The sequence below is a fragment of the Hypanus sabinus genome, chromosome 3 (genome assembly GCF_030144855.1).
Source record: "Hypanus sabinus isolate sHypSab1 chromosome 3, sHypSab1.hap1, whole genome shotgun sequence".
NCBI classification, from domain to species: Eukaryota; Metazoa; Chordata; class Chondrichthyes; order Myliobatiformes; family Dasyatidae; genus Hypanus; species Hypanus sabinus.
In genome coordinates, this window is record NC_082708.1 from 6,568,703 (window position 1) to 6,590,968 (window position 22,266).

The 22,266-nt window shown below is 46.9% G+C and overlaps 1 protein-coding gene across 1 annotated transcript in view; it reads left to right on the plus strand.

The window, feature by feature from the left end:
- Positions 1–22,266, plus strand: part of LOC132390692 (cGMP-dependent 3',5'-cyclic phosphodiesterase) — a 345,293-nt gene that overhangs the window by 45,811 nt on the left and 277,216 nt on the right. The window contains exon 2 of the mRNA XM_059963249.1: positions 1,990–2,050. Coding sequence (XP_059819232.1) covers positions 1,990–2,050 — 61 coding nt within the window. The remainder of the gene's footprint in view (positions 1–1,989; positions 2,051–22,266) is intronic.

The following is a 22,266-nucleotide window of genomic DNA, read 5'->3' on the forward strand; positions in this document are numbered from 1 at the left end:
TGAAAATTGGCTGGCTGACAGGAAACAAAGAGTAGCGATTAACGGGTCCCTTTTGGCATGGCAGGCTGTGACCAGTGGGGTACCGCAACGTTCAGTGCTGGGACCGCAGCTGTTTACGATATACATTAATGATTTAGATGAAGGGATTAAAAGTAACATTAGCAAATTTGCCGATGACACAAAGCTGGGTGGCAGTGTGAAATGTCAGGAGGATGTTATGAGAATGCAGGGTGACTTGGATAGGTTGGGTGAGTGGGCAAATGTATGGCAGATGCAGTTTAATGTGGATAAATATGAGGTTATCCACTTTGGTGGCAAGAACAGGAAGGCAGATTACTATCTAAATGGAATCAAGTTAGGAAAAGGGGAAGTACAACGAGATCTAGGTGTTCTTGTACATCAGTCAATGAAAGCAAGCATGCAGGTACAGCAGGCAGTGAAGAAAGCTAATGGCATGCTGGCCTTTATAACAAGAGGAATTGAGTCCTTCTGCAGCTGTACAGGGCCCTGGTGAGACCCCTCCTAGAGTATTGTGTGCAGTTTTGGTCTCCAAATTTGAGGAAGGATATTCTTGCTATTGAAGGAGTGCAGCGTAGGTTCACAAGGTTAATTCCCGGAATGGCAGGACTGTCATATGTTGAAAGATTGGAGCGACTGGGCTTGTATACACCAGAATTTAGAAGGATGAGAGGGGATCTGATTGAAACATATAAGATTATTAAGGGATTGGACACACTGGAGGCAGGAAGCACACTCCCACTGATGGGTGAGTCCAGAACCAGAGGCCACAGTTTAAGAATAAGGGGTAGGCCATTTAGAACAGAGATGCGGAAAAACTTTTTCACCCAGAGAGTGGTGGATATGTGGAATGCTCTGCCCCAGAAGGCAGTGGAGGCCAAGTCTCTGGGTGCATTCAAGAAAGAGTTAGATAGAGCTCTTATAGATAGCGGTCAAGGGATATGGGAAGAGGACAGGAACCGGGTACTGATTGTGTATGATCAGCTATGATCACAGTGAATGGCGGTGCTGGCTAGAAGGGCCAAATGGCCTACTCCTACACCTACTGTCTATTGTCTCTGGCTAGAGAAATTCCTCCTCAACTCTGTTCTAAATATATGTTCCTCTATTCTGTGGCCGTGCCCTCTGGTCCTAGACACCCCAACTGCAGGAAGCATCCTCTCCACATGTACTTTATCCAGGCCTTTCAATATTCGAATGCGATCCCCCCTTCATTCTTCTAAACTCCAGTGAGTACAGGCCCAGAGCCATCAAACGCGCCCCATACGTTAACCCTTTCAGTCCCAGAACCATTCTCTGGCTAATGAAATCTCTCCCCATCTCTGTTGAGGTAGTTGCGCGACTCTCCTCTTTGGAATCTCAAGAACATCTAGCTGAGTCTTTCCATTCCCGACGCCTGCGCTGAAGCGGCTAGCGTTAGGACCTAGCAGACTCCCAAGTGAACAGGAACTGCCTCTTCTAATATTGTTTTCATTTTCTGTGCTTTATTTTCTTTTGTAAATTTACTTGAAGGGCCAAGGGCTGGTGGCTGAACCCGCTCCACCTGCCCTGTCTCATCGCGGGGGGATGAGCAGGTGGGCGATGTTTGATGTTCGTTCTAGCCCCCAGACTCTCCTCTCTTCCCCTCTCCACCTACCCATTCGTATGTGGAGTGTAGATGCACTGGCGAGCTGTGAAACTGTGTGTGTGAGAGAGGGAGAGGAAGAACGTGAGAGAGGGAGAGAGAGAAAGAGAGAGAGAGAGGAGGGAGGGAGAGGGGGAGAGAGAGAGGAGGGAGGGAGAGGGGGAGAGAGTGAGAGAGAGAGCGGGAGGGAGAGAGAGAGAGAGAGAGAGAGAACGAACGCGTTGAGTTGCACAGCGAGGGACAGAAAGAGGCAGAGACACGAGCTGGTGCGGAGCGGAGCGGCGGCGGTATGCAAGCATGGTTCTAATCCTGCACCACATCCTGATCGCGCTGTTTCAATCTTTCAGGCGAGGACAGCAAGCCGCAGTAAAACCAGAGAGCGATCCGAGCCAGTCTGTCGCTGTCCAGGTAAGCGCAATGGGGTGCCTTCCAGTCCTATTGTGTACGGCAGAGGGAGTGAGTATGGTTTCGAATTGGGTGTGTGTGAGGGTTAGTGTCTCCCTGAGTGTCTGTGTCTGTGTGTTATACTGTACAACGCACGTCTTTGTGTGTTATACTGTCTGTCAGTATGCGTTCGTCTCTGCGTGTGTCACTGTGCGTGTGGATCTATGTATGCGTGTGTGTCTGTGTATGTGTGTTTGGGTCTGTGTGTGTGTATATATATGTATGCGTGTGGGTCTGTGTATGTGTGTTTGGGTCTGTGTGTGTGTATATATATGTATGCGTGTGGGTCTGTGAATGTGTGTTTGGGTCTGTGTGTGTGTGTGTGTGTGTGTGTATATATGTATGCGTGTGGGTCTGTGTATGTGTGTTTGGGTCTGTGTGTGTGTATATATATGTATGCGTGTGGGTCTGTGAATGTGTGTTTGGGTCTGTGTGTGTGTGTGTGTGTGTGTGTATATATGTATGCGTGTGGGTCTGTGTATGTGTGTGTGTGTGTGTGTGTTTGTGTATATGTGTGTGGGTCCGTGTGTGTGTTGCACAGGGGAAGGGAGCCAAGGTCGAGAAGGCAGGTTCACAGCGGAAGGAGGTTTGTCAGCTGCCCGGGTGTGTGGGGTTTGGGGCAGGAGATAGCAGGGGGTAAGTGAGATTGGGACTTGTGGCTCAGAATTAACCCTTTGCTAGCTTGGAAGCTGCCAGCCTTCTGCATCCTGCCATGCCCTCACCCCCTCAGCCCACATCTCTGTGAGGTAATATGGGGGTATCAGCAATCCATTTAACCAGGGTAACACACACAAAGATGCTGGGGGAAATCAGCAGGTCGGACAGCATCTGTGGAGATGCAGAAGTAATTGATGTTCAGGCTGAGACCCTTTATGCTTTATCTAACTGCCACAGTTGTCTAAACTTCCCCTGCCTCTCTTCCCTCCCACCAAACATTCCCCCTCTCTCCCTCCCTCACTCCTCTGCTCCACCCCCCTCCACCAGATTTATTCTCCCCTCACCCATCTTATTTTCCTTTCCTCCTCCTCCTCCCTCCCCAAGCTAAAACTCTCCCTCTCCTTCCTTCCCCTCCCCTCTCCTACCCTTTCCTTCACCCTTCTCACCCCTTCCTCCTTGCTGGGGGTGATCCCAAGATTTTGGGTTGGGGCACCCAGGGATGCGGCTGGGTAGAGTGACGTGGGCAAATATAGGCCATTCAGCCCATCAAGTCTGCTCCACCATTCCATCATGGCTGATCTGTTATCCCTCTCCGCTCCATTCTCCTGCCTTCTCCCCGTAACCTTTGACACACTCACTAATCAGGAACCCATCAACCTCTGCTTTAAATGTACCCAGTACCTGTGGCAATGATTCACTACTCTCTGGCTCATCGAATCGGACAATCGGATCCAGCTGTTGCTGAGTGGGGAGAGGGATGAGAGTGGGGAAAGGTAAGGTGAGGGTTGAGGTGAGGTCACTGCACCCCCCCCCCCCCATGACCTTGCCCATTCTGCAGTGACTGGAGGGGGATTCAGTCTTCACTGGTACATTCTCACTATCAATTGGCTCTTAATCTTCCCAACTGACCATCCCCACGATGTAATAACCATCCCCTTTTTTATTTCTTTATTTATCAATATGATATATTGATCTAGAGATACAGCATGGAACAGGCCCCTCCAGCCTTTTGACGCACGTTGTCCTAGCAACCCCGATTTAACCCCAGCCTCAGCACAGGAGAATTTACTGTGACCAATTAACCTACTATCCAGTAGGTCTTTGGTCTGTGGGAGGAAACTGGAGCTCCTGGGGAGAACTCAGACATTCTACGGGGAGGATGTACAGGAACTCCTTACAAGAACAGTGCTGGAATTGAACTTTAAACTTCAGAATGTCCCCTGCTGTACCAGTGTCACGCTAACTACAATACTACCATGGGCCTCTTCTCCGCCCCCCACATCCATAGAATTTCTCATTCTTTTTTTGGGGTTTGATTGAATGTTTTCCTTCTAGAGATGGGGGGGAGGGGGGTCTGAACAGAAAGTTCAGCTGTCTATTTCCCTAATGCAGACATGGCCCCATGGAGTCCAGGGGCGGGAGACAAGCTGATCGGACCAATTAATGAGAAGCCACAAAGGTCTTCTTACCAGCTCCAACCCACCTCCACAACCTTCCTTTCCCTTTCTTCCATGGTCCTCCGTTCTTCACCTCTGGGGTATGGGCAGGAGGGTCAAGAGCCTCAGGTCCCACACCACCAGGTTCAGGAATAGTTATTACCCTTGACCATCAGGTCCCACACCACCAGGCTCAGGAATAGTTATTACCCTTGACCATCAGGTCCCACACCACCAGGTTCAGGATCAATTATTACCCTCAACCATCAGGTCCACACCACCAGGTTCAGGAACAGTTATTACCCCTCGACCATCAGGCTCTTGAACCAGAGAGGATAACTTTGCTCACCCTAACAGTAAACTGCACCCACAACCTATGGATTCACTTTTAAGGACTCTTCATCTCATGTTCTCAATATTTATGTATTTATTTGTTTAGTAGTTGCACAGTTTGTCTTCTTTTGCATGTTGGCTGTTTGTCAGTCTTTGCTTTTCCTTGATTTGATTATATTTATCATGAATACTCACAAGTAAATCAATCTCAGAATAATATATAGAGACAGTATGCCTTGTTCATCTTCTTTTTCATCGGCCCTACTGGGGGATAGGCTCACCAGAGTCCTCTGTCATTGAAAAACATAGAAACATAGAAAACCTACACAATACAGGCCCTTCAGCCCACAAAGCTGTGCCCAACATGTTCCTACCTTAGAACTACCCATAGCCCTCTATTTTTCTAAGCTCCATGGATCCATCCAGGAGTCTCTTAAAAGACCCTATCATTTCCGCCTCTACCACCTCCATCGGCAGCCTATTCCACACACTCAGCACTCTCTGTGTAAAAAAACTTAACCCTGACAACTCCTCTGTACCAGCTCCCCAGCACCTTAAAACTATGCCCTCTCATGCTAGCCACTTCAGTCCTGGGAAAAAGCCTCCGACTATCCACACGATCAATGCTTCTCATTACTTATCAGGTCACCTCTCATCCTCTTACTCCAAGGAAAAAAGGCTGAGTTCACTCAACCTATTCTCATAAGGCATGCTCCCCAATTCAGGCAGCTTCCCTGTAAATCTCTTCTGCATCCTTTCTATGGCTTCCACGTCCTTCCTGTAGTGAGGCGACCAGAACTGAGCGCAGTACTCCAAGTGGGGTCTGACTAGGGTACCATATAGCTGCAACATTACCTCTCGGCTCTTAAACTCAATCCCTCGATTGATGAAGACCAATGCACTGTATGTCTTCTTAACCACAGAGTCAATCAGCGTAGCAGCTTTGAGTGTCCTATGGACTCAGACCCCAAGATCCCTCTGATCCCTCTGATCCTCCACACTGCCAAGAGTCTTGCCATTAATGCTGTATTCTGCCATTATATTTGACCTACCCAAATGAACCTCACACTTATCTGGGTTGAACTCCATCTGCCACTTCTCAGCCCAGTTTTGCATCCTATCAATGTCCCGCTGTAACTTCTGACAGCCCACCACGCTATCAACAACACCCGCAACCTTTGTGTCATCAGCAAATTTATTAACTTATCCCTCCACTTCCTCATCTAGGTCATTTATAAAAATCACAAAGAGTAGGGAACCCAGAACAGATTAATGAGGCACACCACTGGTGACCGACCTCCACGCAGAATATGACCCATCTATAACCACTCTTTGCCTTTTGTGGGCAAGCCAATCGTGGATCCACAAAGCAATGTCCCCTTGGATCCCATGCCTCCTTACTTTCTCAATAAGCCTTGCATGGGGTACCTTATCAAATGCCTTGCTGAAATCCATATACACTACATCTGCTGCTCTACCTTCATCAATGTGTTTAGTTACATCCTCAAAAAATTCAATCAGGCTCTTAAGGCATGACTTACCCTTGACAAAGCCATGCTGGCTATTCCTAATCATACTATACCTCTCCAAATGTTCATAAATCCTGCCTCTCAGGATCTTCTCCATCAATTTACAATAGCTAAAGTCCTTCAAGGAGACCTTGATCCAAAGTCCATCAAAAACTACAGTCCATAACCCAGCGCTTCGGTATCCCATACGGGCTCCCTCGCTCCATCAAGGGGGAGACTGACAGCTCCTGCAATAATGAGGGCAGAGACCAGCAGCTTGCTGTTCCAATGTTACAACCTTCCACATCGCTTCTCCAAGACCCCTGACTACATTGGATGGTACCTTGGCAATTATTTATCCATCATATTACCAAATGCTGCACACTTAAATGTTTTGTCCTCCAGGCAATTAATCTGATTGACCACTCTAGTTAGCCCTTCCATCCCACTCGATCTATTACCCCGTCACTGTACTGTAAACACTCCAAACCACTTTTTTGGCATGACATGTGACAAGAAACTTATAATGTAAGCACTTCATAGAGTGGTTGAAGTGTTTACTTTTAAAGAAACTTTTAAGATGGCCTGAATTTTTGTTGCTTTAAAGTTCATCCAGGACATTTTCATTGGAAAGTATTAGTTTGGGTACATTTGTAGTACATTTGTAAATATTTATAATGATCCCTTTACTCAGTGTAGTAATAGTTTAATAGTAGTTAAGATCTTGGAGGTAAACGAGATTAGAGATTTTCTAAACACAAGAGATTCTGCAGATGCTGAAAATCCAGAGCAACACACACACACACACACAATACTAGAGGAACTCAGCAGGTCAGGCAGCATCTGAGGAGAGGAATAAATGGTGGGCATTTCGGGGTGAGACCCTTTATCAGGACTCCCGATGAAAGGTCTTGGCCTGAAGTGTCAGCTGTTTAAAGATTCAAGATTGTTTAATGTCATTTCCAGCGCACAAGTGCGAAGGAGAATGAAATAATTGTTACTCTGGATCCAATGCAGCACAAAAACACATAATAAGATTAAGAACACAGTAATTAAAAAAACTCAATGAATATAAATGCATAAGATAGCTTCTTTACATAGATTGATTGTATGTCCATAAAATGATACTAGGTGACTGACGGGAGATAATAAAGTAGTGATGGAGTTAGCGGGTGGAGTTAGGTGTTGGTCAGCCACACTGCTTGGGGAAAGTAACTGATTTTGAGTCTGGTGGTCCTGGTGTGGATGCTGTGTAACCTCCCCCGATGGGAGTGGGACAAACAATCTGTGAGCAGAGTGGGTGGGATCCTTCCTGATCCTACCGGCCCTTTTCCGGCACCTTTCTGTATACTGTATGTGTCCTTGATGGCGGGTAGGCTGGTGCCGGTGATGTGTTGGGTAGTTTTGACTGTCCGTTGAGGAGTCTTCCTGCCCACTGCAGCGCAGTGTCTGTACTAAGCAGTGATGCAGCTGGATGTTCTAACCTTGCGAAGAGAAAGACACATCTGCTGGGGCTAATTTTTCTGCTCCTCAGTAAAGATTTTCCAAATGGAAAGTTTAGAGCAGCAGAGGATTTCATTTTTTTTTAAAAAAACTATTTTACCTGTGTTTTAAGCTAAACAATTTTTGGAAAATTAACAAATTCAAATTCATCTGTTAATCTGATCAACCATTGTTATTACATCCCCACCCCCTCTATCTATTAGCTCCCTGTCTCTGCACCGCAGTGTCAACACTTAAAACATCTTTTTATAATGCTGTTTACATTGTCAATACCTGTTGGTATTTACATATTTATGCACATTTTATTCCACATCCGTAGTTCTAAGTCTATTTTTATACAATCTTTACTGTTTATAATTGTTTTTTGTTGTGTGTATACCCTGACCAACACACCACAGCAACTCCCTAATACATGTAAGTGTACACAGTGAATAAAGTTGATCCTTGGACCTGTTGTTTCAAACTGCAGTCCCCACAGATTGGCGCACTCCTGGGGGATATCTTATTTAATTATTTAGACATACAGTGCAGAGCAGACACGTCCAGCCCTTCGAGCTGTGCTTCAACCTGACCCTAATCACGGGACAATTCACAACGGCCAGTTAACCTACCCGGTATGTCTTTGGGCCTTGGGAGGAAACTGGGGCACCCCGAGGAAACCCATGCATTCCACAGGGAGGACACACAGCAACTCCTTACAGAGATTGAACTCCAAACTCCGGCACTCCAAGCTGTAATAACATCACATTGACTGCTACGCCAGCTTTGAGGATCTGTTACAACACTCTGACCAGTTTAGTTCAGTCTGTTACCTCTGTGTGTGCCTGTGACTTTGCTGAAAGCAGGTTTTTCATTGTCCCTGTGTCTCACCATACTCTTGCACATACAACATAGAACATAGAACTTGTGCATCTACAGAATAATTTTTAAAAAATCTGTTAATATTGTGCTATATGTGATATATACAGACACGCTGTGTTTTGCATCTTTGCATCTTGGTCTCTGAGGAAAATTGTTTTGTTGAGCTGTATACGTGTGTAGAGTTGAATGACAATATTCTTGAACATTAGACAGTACAGCACAATAAGTCCCTTCAGCTTAAATGTTGTTCTGACATTTTAACCTACCCTGACATCAATCTAACTCCATCGCTTCTATATAGCTCATCATTTTTCTATCATCCATGTGCCCATCTAAGAGTCTCATAAATGTCCCTAATGTATCTGTCTCTGCCACCAGCCCTAGAAGGGTGTTCCACGCACCCACCACTCCCTGTGTAAAGAAAACTGACATCCCCCCCCTATACTTTCCTCCAATCACCTTAAAATTATGCCCCCTTGTGCAGCCATTTCCGTCCTGGGAAAATATTTCTGGCTGTCAACATCCCCCCATTTTTTTTTACAGCTGCGCAGACTAACCATTGCCCCGAGCAGGAAATTTTTACTCAGTCTAAAAAACTGTGCGGCGCTTAAATAAAACATTATATAAAAGAAAATTTCAGCTGTGCCACTACAATGGCTGTGTGTGTGGGAGCATTTCAGGTACTGTGCAGCCAGCTTAGAGAGAATCTTGCTGGCTGTCCACTCTATCTGTGCCTCTTTTCAGCTTGTACACCTCAATCCAGTCTCCTCTCATCCTTCACTCCAGAAAGAAAAGCTCTAGCTGGCTCATCCTTTCCTCATGAGACATCCTCTCTAATCTGTAGAGCTTCATAGTACATCTCCTCCACACCCTCTCTAAAGCTAATGAGGCGACCGGAGCTGAACACCGGAGGCGACCAAGTGTGGTCTAATCAGGATTTATCGAGCTGCAACGTCACCTTTGGCTTTTGAACTCAATCCCCTGACTAATGAAGGCCAACACACCATTCACATTCTTAACCGCCGTGGTGTCTTTGAGGGATCTATGGATGTGGACTCCACGCTCTCTCTGGACTTACACACTGATAAGCTAACTTCACATGGCAGTAAACTGGACCTGACTTGAAGCCTTCACAATTTTCAATTCCACTGTCTTATTCAAGTGCCTCAACTCCACCTACCTATCAACCCTCCTCACCTGGGTCCACCCATTGCCTGGAGATCTTGTGCCACTCCTTCTCCCTCAACCTCTTTTTCTCCCCGCCGCAATTTCCTTCCATGTTGTGACCTGAAACTTCAACTATCCATACCACAGACGGGGCCTGGCCCATTGAATTCCTTCAGCACTTTCCTGCGTCTCTCTCAGTTCCCGCATCTTCAACCTTTTGCATCTGGTCCTTTTGCTCACAAAAGCCCTCTTACTGATACAATCGGGTCTTTTAAGAGCCTATTATGCTGCTTAGAAAAATAGAGGGCTTTGCGCTAGGGAAATTCTAGGCAGTCTCTAGAGTAGGTTACACAGTCAGCACAACATTGTGGGCCGAAGGGCCTGTAATGTGCTGTAGATTTCTATGTATATCTATGTATCTAAAAGTAGCTCTAGGGAAAGCTCAATGCAGCTGGACAGGGGGAGAAACACACACAAAATGCTGGAAGAACTCAGCAGGTCAGGCAGCATCTATGGAGGGGAATAAACGGTCAATATTTTGGGCTGAGACCCTTCATCAGGACTGGAAAGGAAGGGGGGAAGATGCCAGAATAAGAAGGTGAGGGGAAGGGAAGGAGTACAAGCTGGCAGGTTACAAGTGAGACCAGGTAAGGGGGAAGACGTGTTGGTGTGGGGAGGGGGAGAAAGAAAGTAAGAAGCTGGAAAGTGATAGGTGGAAAAGGTAAAGAGCTGCTGAAGAAGAAAGGGTCTGATAGGAGAGGAGAGTGGACCATAGGAGAAAGTGAAGGAGGAGGTGAACCGGGGGAGGTGATGGGCAGCTGAAGAGAAGATGAGGGGTGAGAGGGTAAGCAGAATGGAAAATGGAAAAAGAGAGAAGGGGTATAGAAAAGAATGACGGTAAGTTAGGGAAATTAATGCTAGCCAGACAGAATATGAGGTATTGCTTCTCCAGCCTGAGGGAGGCCACCTTGTGGATGGAGGCCTGGTGAAACAGGAGGCCTCCTTGTGGACAAGAGGCCTAGTTGTGGGCAGGAGGCCTGGTGAGTTATCAGCACTACAGACAGTTTTGGCAAGGTGACCAAGGAAATGCTTGTGAATAACTCCAGATGTGGACAACTGTGGCACCCCCAGTTCAATACAGTGACTGTACAACATCTGGCAATAAGGAAGGTATTCTTGAGGGGGATCTCACTGATACCCACTGCCTACATAGAGTGGAGGTGGAGAGGGTGTCTCCGACAGTGGGACAGTCTAGGACCAGAAAGCACAGCCTCGGAATAGAAAGACATCCCTCTGGAACAGAGGTGAAGAGGAATTTATTTATTTAGAGATACAGTGTGGAAAAGTCCCTTACAGTTCTCGAGCCAAGCCACCCAGCAAGCCCCTGACTTAACCCGAGCATTCATGAGAATTCATGGGAATAACCAATTAACCCACTAGCCTGTAGGTCTTTGGGCTGTGGGAGGAAGCCGGACATCCTGGAGAAAACCCACAGTGAGCACGTACAAACTCCTTACGGCATCGAACTCTGAACTCCGACATCATGAGCTGTAACGGAATTGTGCGAACTGCTATGCTACCATGGCACCCCTTTAGCCAGAGGGTGGGAATCTGTGAAATTCATTGTCACAGAAGGCTGGGAAAGTCAAGCCATTGGGTATATTTAAAGTGGAGGCTAATAGTTTCTTGGTTAGTCAGGGCATCAAAGGTTTCCTAGAGAAGGCAAGAGACTGGTGTTGAGAGGGATAATAAATCAGACATGATGGAACAGACTCGATGGGCTGAATGGCCTAATTCAGTTCCTGTCATCTGGTCTTCTTGGGGAACAGAGAGGAGTCTCAGTAAGTCAGGTGAGAGGAAACTGAATACTGAGGAGACTGCCTTTGCCTACCAAGTAATTGCTGATGTTACTAATGCGATAGGAATGGGGATTGTTTACACCGTGTGTGTGTGTGTGTGTGTGTGTGTGTGTGTCTGTGTATATCTATGTTTGTGTGTATGGATGTGTGTCTGTGTTCGTGTGGCTGTGTGTGTTAGTGTCTGTGTGTTTGTCTGCTTGTGTGTATATGTGTGTGCGTGTGCGTGTGTGTGTGTGTGTGTTTGTGTTTGTCTGTGTGTGTGTATATGTGTGTGTGTGTGTGTGTGTGCGCGCACCTGTGTGTGTGTATATGTGTGTGTGTGTGTGTGTGTGTGCGCGCACCTGTGTGTGTGTGTTTGTGTTTGTGTGCTTGTGTCTGTGTTTGTGTGTGTTTGTCTGTGTGTGTGAGTGGGAGGAGAGTATGAGGATTGACTGTTGATTGCTTGATGGGCCAAGGGTGACAGTGTAATTCGATGCTACTGCTGTTTATTCAGGGTATGGATTACTTAATGTGTTATTGTACAAGAATCACTGTCGATTCAGGGTGAGGGTTACACACTGTGTGTCTGTACAGAATCAGTGGGATAAAGCAGCTGCTCATTGTGTTATTTTTTACCTGATCTCCTTCTAGTAATTTTTTCCCTTCCTCTTCCTCCTGCAATTCCCCACTGACCTCTTACCTCTTCTCCTCACCTGCCTATCACCTTCCCCTGGCTTCACTCCTCCTTTCCTTTCTCCTACGGTCCACTCTTCTCCCCTATCAGATTTCTTTCTCTCCAGCCCTTTACCTTTCCCACTCACCTGGCTTCACCCATCATCTTTTAGTGAAGCCTCCTTCCCCTCCTCCCACCTTTCCATTCTGGTCTCTCCTCCTCCCCCTGCCACTTTCCATTCCCGAGGAAGGGTCTTGGCCTGAAACGTCAACAGTTTGTATGTCTCCATAGATGCTGCCTGACGTGCTGAGTTCCTCCAGCATTGTGTGTGTGTTGCATTGTGTAATTACCCAGAGTCACTGTTTATTCCAACCCTGAGTTATATTGCAACAGTTCTGTGCTGCTGCTTGCTTCGGTTGTGAGAGGGTTAACAGTGGATCGGCAGGTTGATGGGAAGTTCTGTCCACATGCACTCTCACACTGCAGGCTCAGTAAAGACGTTGCCAGGATCTCAAGCAAACTGATCAATTGCTCAGAGATCAAGCCCAGCGTAAAGTAATGATTGCATTTGATTCTGGAGAGATTTTATTTCTCTGAAGAAAATTATTTCTTGCCATTTGATACTATTTATTCTGTTGTCAGCTGGGCTCATGCTAAGTGGATCAGCTCTAACTGCACAGCACAGCTTCGAGTAATACTCTGTTAGTTCTCAGACTGGGCCCTGTCCCCTGCCAGTCTGGGAAGACTCCCGAATCACCAGTTACAATTCCAGATTATTTAATGCCATTTCCGGTATGCAAGTGTGAAAGAGAACGAAATCATTGTTACTTTGGATCCGATGCAACACAAAAAAAAACATGATAATAAAAAACACAATAAATACGAATGCATAAGATAGCTTGTATACATACATTGATTGTATGTCCATAAAGTGACACTAGGCACAGGAGTGTCTGTATGTAAGGTGACTCTGACAGGAAATAATAAAGTAGTGGTGTTTGGGATGTGGAGGGGTTGATCAGCCTCACTGCTTGGGGAAAGTGACTGTTTTAGAGTCTAGTGGTCCTGGAGTGGATGATATGTAGCCTCCCCCGATGGGAGTGGACAAACAGTCCATGAGCAGGGTGGGTGGGGTCCTTCACTATGTTACCATCCCTTTTCTGGCACTTGTCTATATATATGTCCTTGATGGTGGGTAGGCAACAGGATCTCGTTCTGTGGAATAACAGTGTCTTTAGAGACACAGAGTCATACAGCATAGAAACGGGCCTTTCAGCCTAACTCACTGGTGCTGACCAAGCTGACTGTTTACCCATACCTCTTCAAACTTCAACCTGTCCATAGACCAGTCAAAGAAGAAGAATAGTCCTTAACTCGGCAGTGGAGTTATCGGGGCACCGTCATGACAGTGTTTCCGTGGCAACCTATTCTTGTTTTTATCAGGCTGAGTTGCTAGTTTGACGCTCAACCCGTCTTGGATTCAAACTCGGGAACCTTCGCTCCGGAGTCCGGCGCTGATATTATTGCACCACCAAGCGGGAAAGACCAGTCAAATATATTTTAGATGTTATTGTACCTGCCTCAACCACCATCTCTGGTACCTCCTTTCTAATAGCAGCAGCGAGAAGAGAGCATGGCTGGGTGGCGGGGGTCCCTGATTTCCCGCGTCAGTGCCCTGTGTAGATGTGCTCAGTGGCAGGCAGGGCTTTACCCGTAACGGACTGGGCGGTATCCACTACTATTTGTAGGCTTTTCCGCTCAAGAGCGCTGGTGGTTCCGAACTGTTTGGTCCATATCTTTCTAAACTATAACCTGTCCTTGTATTTTAAATGTTGTTATTATATCTGCTTCAGCCACTTTCTCTGCCAGCTCTTTCTGTACACTAACCACTCAGAAAAGTTGCCCCTCCTATTAACTCTCTCCCCTTTCACTTTAAACCCCTGCCCTCAAGTTCTTGATTTTCCCCAAACCTGTGAAAAAGACTGTTCATTCATCCTGCCTACACCCCTGATGATTTTAGATACCTCTGTAAGATCATTCCTCATTCTCCTATACTTCATTGAAAATAGTTGCAACTTGCTTAACTTCTCTGCATGACTCAGTAAATCCCGTCAGCACGCCTTCCTGCTTCATGACATCTTCCCGAGAGCAGGGTGACCAGAAGTGGCCGCAGTATTCCAAACGCGGCCTCACCAATGTCCTGTTATTGTTTTCCCTGGTTCTAGCTCAGTGCCTGTGTAATGAATTGATCTGTATGAACGGTATGCAAGATGAAACTTTCCTGGCATCTGATTCAGATTCAGATTAATTTTATTTAGCACAAGTAGACTGAAACCCACAGTGAATGGAAAGATTTACATTAACAACCAAGATGCACTGGGGCGGCCCATGAGTGTCACCATGCATTCCGGTACCAATGTACACCCAATGGCCACTTTATTAAGCACAGGAGGTACCTGATAGGATGGCCACTGAGTGTAATTCTGTATACTTGTGGTCTTCTGCTGTTGTAGCCCCTCAACATCAATGTTCCACATGTTGCATATTCAGAGATGCTCTTCTGTTGTAACCGCTGTGTGATTCTTTGAGTTACTGTCACCGTTCTGTCAGCTTGAACCAGTCTGGCCATTCTCCCCTGAGGTCTCTCAGCAAACCTCTTCTGCACCCTCCCCAAAGCCTACAATGGGGCGACCAGAACCGTATGTCAAATCTCAGAAGTAAACACGAGGAGATCTGCTGATGTTGGAAGTTCAAGCAACAAGGGTCTCGGCCCGAAACGTCGACAGCGCTTCTCCCTATAGATGCTGCCTGGCCTGCAGCGTTCCACCGGCATTTTGTGTGTGTTGTTGTTAACGTCGACAGCGCTTCTCCCTATAGATGCTGCCTGACCTGCAGCGTTCCACCGGCATTTTGTGTGTGTTGTTGTTAACGTCGACAGCGCTTCTCCCTATAGATGCTGCCTGGCCTGCAGCGTTCCACCGGCATTTTGTGTGTGTTGTTGTTAACGTCGACAGCGCTTCTCCCTATAGATGCTGCCTGACCTGCAGCGTTCCACCGGCATTTTGTGTGTGTTGTGAAATTCCAGATGTGGCTTAACAAGAGTTTTATAAAACTGCAACATAGCTAACTGGCTTTTGATCTCAGTGCCTCAGCTAATCAAGGCAAGCATGCCATACGCCTTTCTGACCGCCCTGTCAACTTGCACAGCCACTGTCAGGGAGCTATGAACTCCGTCCTACAAGACTTGCCAGTGCAGTATTGTACTCTGGCAGAGGTAGTTAGGAATCTGAATTTTAACCGGTTCCTTATATCAGGAGCGGTTATGGATGGGCAATAAATGCAGGCTTTGTCCATGATGTTCTCTTCCTATGAAGGTTTCAGCTATATATCTTTTGCTAAAGGTTTTGGTTTTGATGTGACAATCTCTGCTCAGAATCAGAATCAGGTTTATTATCACTGATTATTACCATTGTCTTCACCATGTGCTGTGTCATGTGATCAGGGGCTGTACGATGCGGTTAGCACGAAGCTTCGCAGTGCCAGCGACCCAGGGTCATTTCTCACCACTGCCTGTGAGGAGTTTCTACATTTGACCCGTCACTGCGTGGGCTCCCTCCAGATGCTACAGATTCCTCCACAATCCAAAGACATACCAGTTGGTAGGTTAATTGGTCATTGTAAATTGATTGGGCTGGGGTTAAACTGGGGGACTGATGCACAGCTTGGCTCAAAGGGCCAGAATGGTCTGTTTTGCATTGTATCTCAGTAAAAAAAAATTAAAATTTTCTACAGAAGTACTTTTCCATTGCCCTCTGTTGGGCAGTGTCTTTTCAAGACGAGTGACCCCAGCTTTTATCATTGCTCTTTAGAGATTGTCTGCCTGGTGTCAGTGGTCACATAACCAGGACTTGTGATCTGCACCGGCTGCTCGTACGACCATCCACCACCTGCTCCCATGGCTTCACGTGACCCTGATCAGGGTGGGGGGGGGTGGGGGCTAAGCAGGTGCTACACTTCGCCCAAGGGTGACCTGCAAGCTAGTGGGGGGAAGGAGCACCTTATACCTTTCATAGGGATGTATCTCCACCCCGTTACATACATCACTTATATGTTATTAATGTTGTTTTGCAACAGCAATACAGTGCAACACACAAAATACGATAAATGACAATGAGGAGTGAAAACAGAGAGCAAAAATCCTGAGGCAGTACTCATGGTAGTGTTCTGCACATGAGCAATCACCCTCTCTCTCTCGATGGTGAGTGAGAGTTCGCTGCTGATCCTCGAGTGGTAGAATCTCGGAATAAAAGTGATGCTGCAGTCGGTAACGTTGAAACAGCGAGCTGCTGCTCTCCCCTCACTGTGGCAGAGAGACAGCCTGTGGTACCATTCATTCTTTGGGGGTTTTCTTCTGTTTCATGGATGCCTGTGAAGAGTAAGAATTTCAAGTTGTATTCTTATACATTCTCTGATATTAAATGGAACCAGTGAACCATTGAGTTCATTGTCCATTCAGAAATCTGATGGCAGAGTGGAAGAAATAGTGACTGTGTGTCTTCAGGCTCTTGTACCTCCTCCCTGAAGGTGGTACTGAGAAGAGAGCACGTCCTGGGTAGTGGGAGTCCTTTATGATGAATGCTGCTTTCTTGAAGCATCACAGTTTGAAGGTGTCCTCGATGCTGGGGAGGCTAGTGCCCGTGATGGAGCTGGCTGATTTACAACTCTCTGCATATTTTCCCAAGCCTGTGATGTGGCCCCTCCGTGCTAGATGGTGATGCAACCAGTTAATATACACTCCATGGTACACCAGCAGAAAATTGCGAGAATCCATGGTGACATCCACCTAATGAAGTATGTGTTCTTTGTAAATGCCTCAGCCTGTTGGGCTCAGGGTATATCCTCTGAGATGTTAACACCCAGGAACTTGAAATTGCTCACCTTTTCCCCTCCTAATCCCTTAGTGAGGACTTCTCTTTCCTGAAGTCCACAATCAATTCCTTGGTCTTACTGATGATGAGTGCCAGGTTGTTCTGCTTAACCAGCTGATCTATCTCACACCTGTATGCCTCCTTGTCATCATCTATGATTATGTCAGCAACAGTTGTATCATTGCAGGGGAGGGAGATCTCATTGAAAACTATTGAATATTGAAAGGCCTAGATAGAGTGGATGTGGAGAAGATGTTTCCTGTAGTGGGAGAGTCTAAGACCAGAGGACACAGATAGAGTGGATGTGGAGAGGACGTTTCCTATAGTGGGGGAGTCTAGGACCAGAGGACACAGATAGAGTGGATGTGGAGAGGACGTTTCCTATAGTTGGGGAGTCTAGGACCTGAGGACACAGATAGAGTGGATGTGGAGAAGATGTTTCCTATAGTGGGAGAGTCTAGGACCAGAGTGCACAGCCTCAGAATAGAAGGACATCCCTTTGAAACTGACATGAGGAGATATTTCTTCAGCTAGAGGGTGGTGAATCTATGGGTATATTTAATGTGGAGATTCATTGGTTCTTGATTAGTCAGGGTGTCAAAGTTCACAGGGAGAATGGGGTTGAGAGGGAAAATCAATCAACCATGATCGATGGGTGGAGCAGACGTGATCACTGGGCTCCTATGCGTTATAGATCACGTCTGAGGTGTGGATGTTATAGAACATTCAGTGTTTGGTATGGAATCTGCAAGATCCTACAGAGGATAATAAAAACAAAACTGGGAGACTCACTGGGGACTCCGTCTTCCCCATTTGTGACATTTCCGGGGAGGGTTACAGATGAAGGGCTCAAAGCATTGTTGAGGATCCCTACCACACATCCCACAACCTCTTTGACCCACTACCACCCAGAAGGAGATACAGGAGCATCAGGACTAGGACTGCCAGACTGGGTAACAGCTTCTTCCCCCAGGCTGTGAGACTAATGAGTACCCTGCCACCACCGAGGTCTCATCACTAGGACAGGGAGCTGTTTACAGTTTACGCTTCACACACTGCATGCATTTTGAATGATATGTTATTATATGGTAATAATTTGGTTTACGTGTGTGTGATAGGTATTTTGTAGGTGCACTGTGGTCTGGAGGAACACTGTTTCATTTGGTCAGATGATGTTAAATTGGAACTTGAACCTTGAGTGACCTTAACCATCAGGGATGTGTAGTTCCCTTGGTGACGTCACTTTACCAACCCTTGAGACGAAAGGTGTTCACGGCCAGAAGCTTGTGACCAAACCTGTTGGTGATATTAGGCAAGGCTTCTTCAGCTAGTCTCTTGCTCATTCTTGTAGATGCACCATAAAAACATCCACTCCGGATGCATCGCAGATTGGAATGACAGCTGCTCTGCCCAATGGAAGCAACAGCAGAGAGACGTGAACACAGTCTCGTCCGTCACGTAAACCCGCCTCCACTCCACGGACTCTCCACACTTCTGTTGCCTCCAGAAAACATTGAATGTAATCTAGGACCCCAGATCATCCTAGTCCTTTTTTTTTATTACAAAATCCTTTATTACAAATTTCGGTGCTATACAATATATACAAAACAGTGGCAAACACAATTACTGCACTACAAATAGACAATAGACATTACACCAGAATGTTGCCATCCCTATCCACGATGGCATTTACACCCCACGGAGCCCAACGGTCACGAAACTCCTCCAAGAGTGTGTGATGGGACAGTGTAGGGGGAGCTTCACTCTGTGTCTGACCCTGGGAGTGTGTGATGGGACAGTGTAGAGGGGGATTCACTCTGTGTCTGACCCTGGGAGTGTGCGATGGGACAGTGTAGAGGGGGATTCACTCTGTGTCTGACCCTGGGAGTGTGTGATGGGACAGTGAGGAGGGAACTGTTCTGTGAATCTAATTAGTGCTGTGTCTGCCCTGGTAGAGCCGAGGTGTTTGGAAGTGATTGAGTTGGCCTAGTGCTTCTCAGAGGGCCAAAGGAGGAGAGGAGTGGGGTGAATGGGGTAGTTTCTGATCGTGTCTGACCTCTGACAACATGAATTGAAGGGGTGTGCCCTCCTTGCAGTGAGCAGCTTGCAAGGTGCTGGTTTAAACAAGGACCTTGTTATTAACAGCAGGTAGCAAGTGCAATATTTATTGAACACGTCCAAATAACAGGAAACTAAACAGGCAATAAGGATATGTGAACAAACAATGGTGTGGAGTGAAGTGTCTCTTCAAAGTGCTTGAAGAGATAAGGACACTGGGCTGTTCATTTCGGTGATTATCTATAAAGGGTGTTTGCATCTTTTTAACACTTTCTTTCCCTTTCTCTCCCAGTATTATCCATTGCTGCTGGCGTAGTTCTACTGAATGTGACGGGGACCGGAATGCTTATTTAATAAATTTATCTCTTGAGAGACAGCATGAAACAGGCCTTGTCAGCTCTTGGAGCTGAGCTGCCCAGTCAAACCCTAGCCTAATGACAGGACGATTTACAATGACCAGTTAACCTCCTAACCAGTATGTCTTTGGACTGAGGGAGGAAATCGGAACACCCCCCCCCCCCCCAGAGGAAACCCACGCAGTCACAGGGAAAACGTACAAGTGCCTTACAGGCAGTGGCAGGAATTGAACTCAGGTTGCTGGGTCTGTGAAGCATTGTTGTAACCATATACTACATGAATGTGTGGCGACTCTTGTGGGCTGCTCCTCAAGGGACTGAGTTCAAGAGCCCTGAGGTAAAATTACAGCTCTATAAAACCCCGGTTAGACCCACTTGCAATGTTCAGTTCTGGTTGCTTCATTATCGGACGGATGTAGAATCTTTAGAGAGGGCGCAGAGGAGATTCACCAGGGTGCTGCCTGGATTAGAGAGGGTGCAGAGGAGATTCACCAGGATGCTGCCTGGATTACAGAGGGTGCAGAGGAGATTCACCAGGGTGCTGCCTGGATTAGAGAGGGTGTAGAGGAGGTTTACCAGGATGCTGCCTGGATTAGAGAGGGTGCAGAGGAGATTTACCAGGATGCTGCCTGGATTAGAGAGGGTGCAGAGGAGATTTACCAGGATGCTGCCTGGATTAGAGAGGGTGCAGAGGAGATTCACCAGGATGCTGCCTGGATCAGAGAGGATGCAGAGGAGATTCACCAGGATGCTGCCTGGATTAGAGAGGGTGCAGAGGAGATTCACCAGGGTGCTGCCTGGATTAGAGAGGGTGCAGAGGAGATTCACCAGGATGCTGTCTGGATTAGAGAGGGTGCAGAGGAGATTCACCAGGATGCTGCCTGGATTAGAGAGGGTGCAGAGGAGATTTACCAGGATGCTGTCTGGATTAGAGAGGGTGCAGAGGAGATTTACCAGGATGCTGCCTGGATTAGAGAGGGTGAAGAGGAGATTCACCAGGATGCTGCCTGGATTAGAAAGGGTGAAGAGGAGATTCACCAGGATGCTGCCTGGATTAGAAAGGGTGAAGAGGAGATTCACCAGGATGCTGCCTGGATTAGAGAGGGTGCAGAGGAGATTCACTAGGATGCTGCCTGGATTAGAGAGGGTGAAGAGGAGATTCACCAGGATGCTGCCTGGATTAGAAAGGGTGAAGAGGAGATTCACCAGGATGCTGCCTGGATTAGAGAGGGTGCAGAGGAGATTCACTAGGATGCTGCCTGGATTAGAAAGGGTGAAGAGGAGATTCACCAGGGTGCTGCCTGGATTAGAGAGGGTGCAGAGGAGATTCACCAGGATGCTGTCTGGATTAGAGAGGGTGCAGAAGAGATTCACCAGGATGCTGCCTGGATTAGAGAGGGTGTTTTATGAGGAGAGGTTGAGTGAGCTCGGGCCTTTCTCTCTGGAGTGAAGAAGGATGAGAGGTGATTTGATGGAGGGGTACAAAGTGACAACTGGCATTGATTGAGTAGACAGCCAGAAACTTTTTCCCAGGGTGGAATCGGCTAATACAAGGAGGTATAATTTTAAGGTGATTGCAGGAAATTATAGGGAGATGTTAGAGTTAAGTTTTTGACACAGAGAGTGGTGGGTGTGCGGAACACCCTACCAGGGCGGTGTTAGAAGCAGATACGTTAGAGACTTTTACAAGACTCTTAGATAGAAACATGGAGGCTTATGTGGGAGGGAGGATAAGTTGATTGCTGAGTAGGTTAAAGGGTCAGCATGACATTCTGGGCCAAAGGGCCTGTACTGGGATATAATGTTCTATGTTCTGTGGCACTCCATAGTGTGTTTTTGATGTAAATGTGATAAATAAATCTGAACCAGATTAGTGGCAAATTAGATTAATGCTCATGGGATTTTGCTGCAAGCATTGACCAAAACTGTTCACGTTTATCACCCCTCCCCCAGAGAGTGTGGGTGAACTGGTTTCTTGAATGACTCCAGTCCTTCTGGTTAAGGAGCCCCCCCAACTGCCCACAGTGCTGTTGGGAGGGAGTTCTAGCATTCAGACCCAGGGACAGCGATATATTTCTAAGTGGGGACAGTGTGTGACTGGGAGGGGAACCTGCAGGTGGTAGAGCCCCTCTTCCCTGGGGGTGGGAGAAGTGGTGGGCTTGGGAGGGTTTGTCAGAGTCGCCCAGGGTGAGTAACACTGTGTTTTGTAGATGGTGCACTCTGCAGCCACTGTGTGCTCATGTCGGGAGGGAGGGAGTGTTTAGTGGGGAGAAAGGGGTGCTGTTCGAATGGGCTATTTTACCCTGGAGGCAATAGAACAAAGAATATTACAGCTCAATACAGGCTTTTCGGCCCACAATATTGTGCTGTCCTTTTAACCTACTGTAAGATCATTCTAACTCCTTCTACACCTATTTTTCTTTCATCCAGGTGCTTTCAGCCCTACCCATCTCTGTAACCCCCTCCAGTCCCTACACCCATCCCTGTCTCTGTGACTTTCTCTGGCCCCTTCCTGCCTCTACACCTCTCCCCATCTCTAATTTGTACACTTCACCTCCGATTCTTCTGAACTCTGGGGAGTTCAGGTGCAGTCTGTGTAATCTTACTTCATAAGACGAGACAGAGTGGATGTGGAGAGGATGTTTCCAGTCGTGGAGGAGCCTTGGACCAGAGGACACAAGCTCAGAATAGAGGGACGTCCATTTAGAACAGAGATGAGGAGGAATTTCTTTAGCCAGAAGATGGTGAATCTGTGGAATTCATTGCCACAGACAGCTGTGGAGGCCAAGTCACTGGGTATATTTAAAGTGGTTGTTGATAGGTTCTTGGTTAGTCAGGGCATCAAAAGGTTATGGGGAGAAG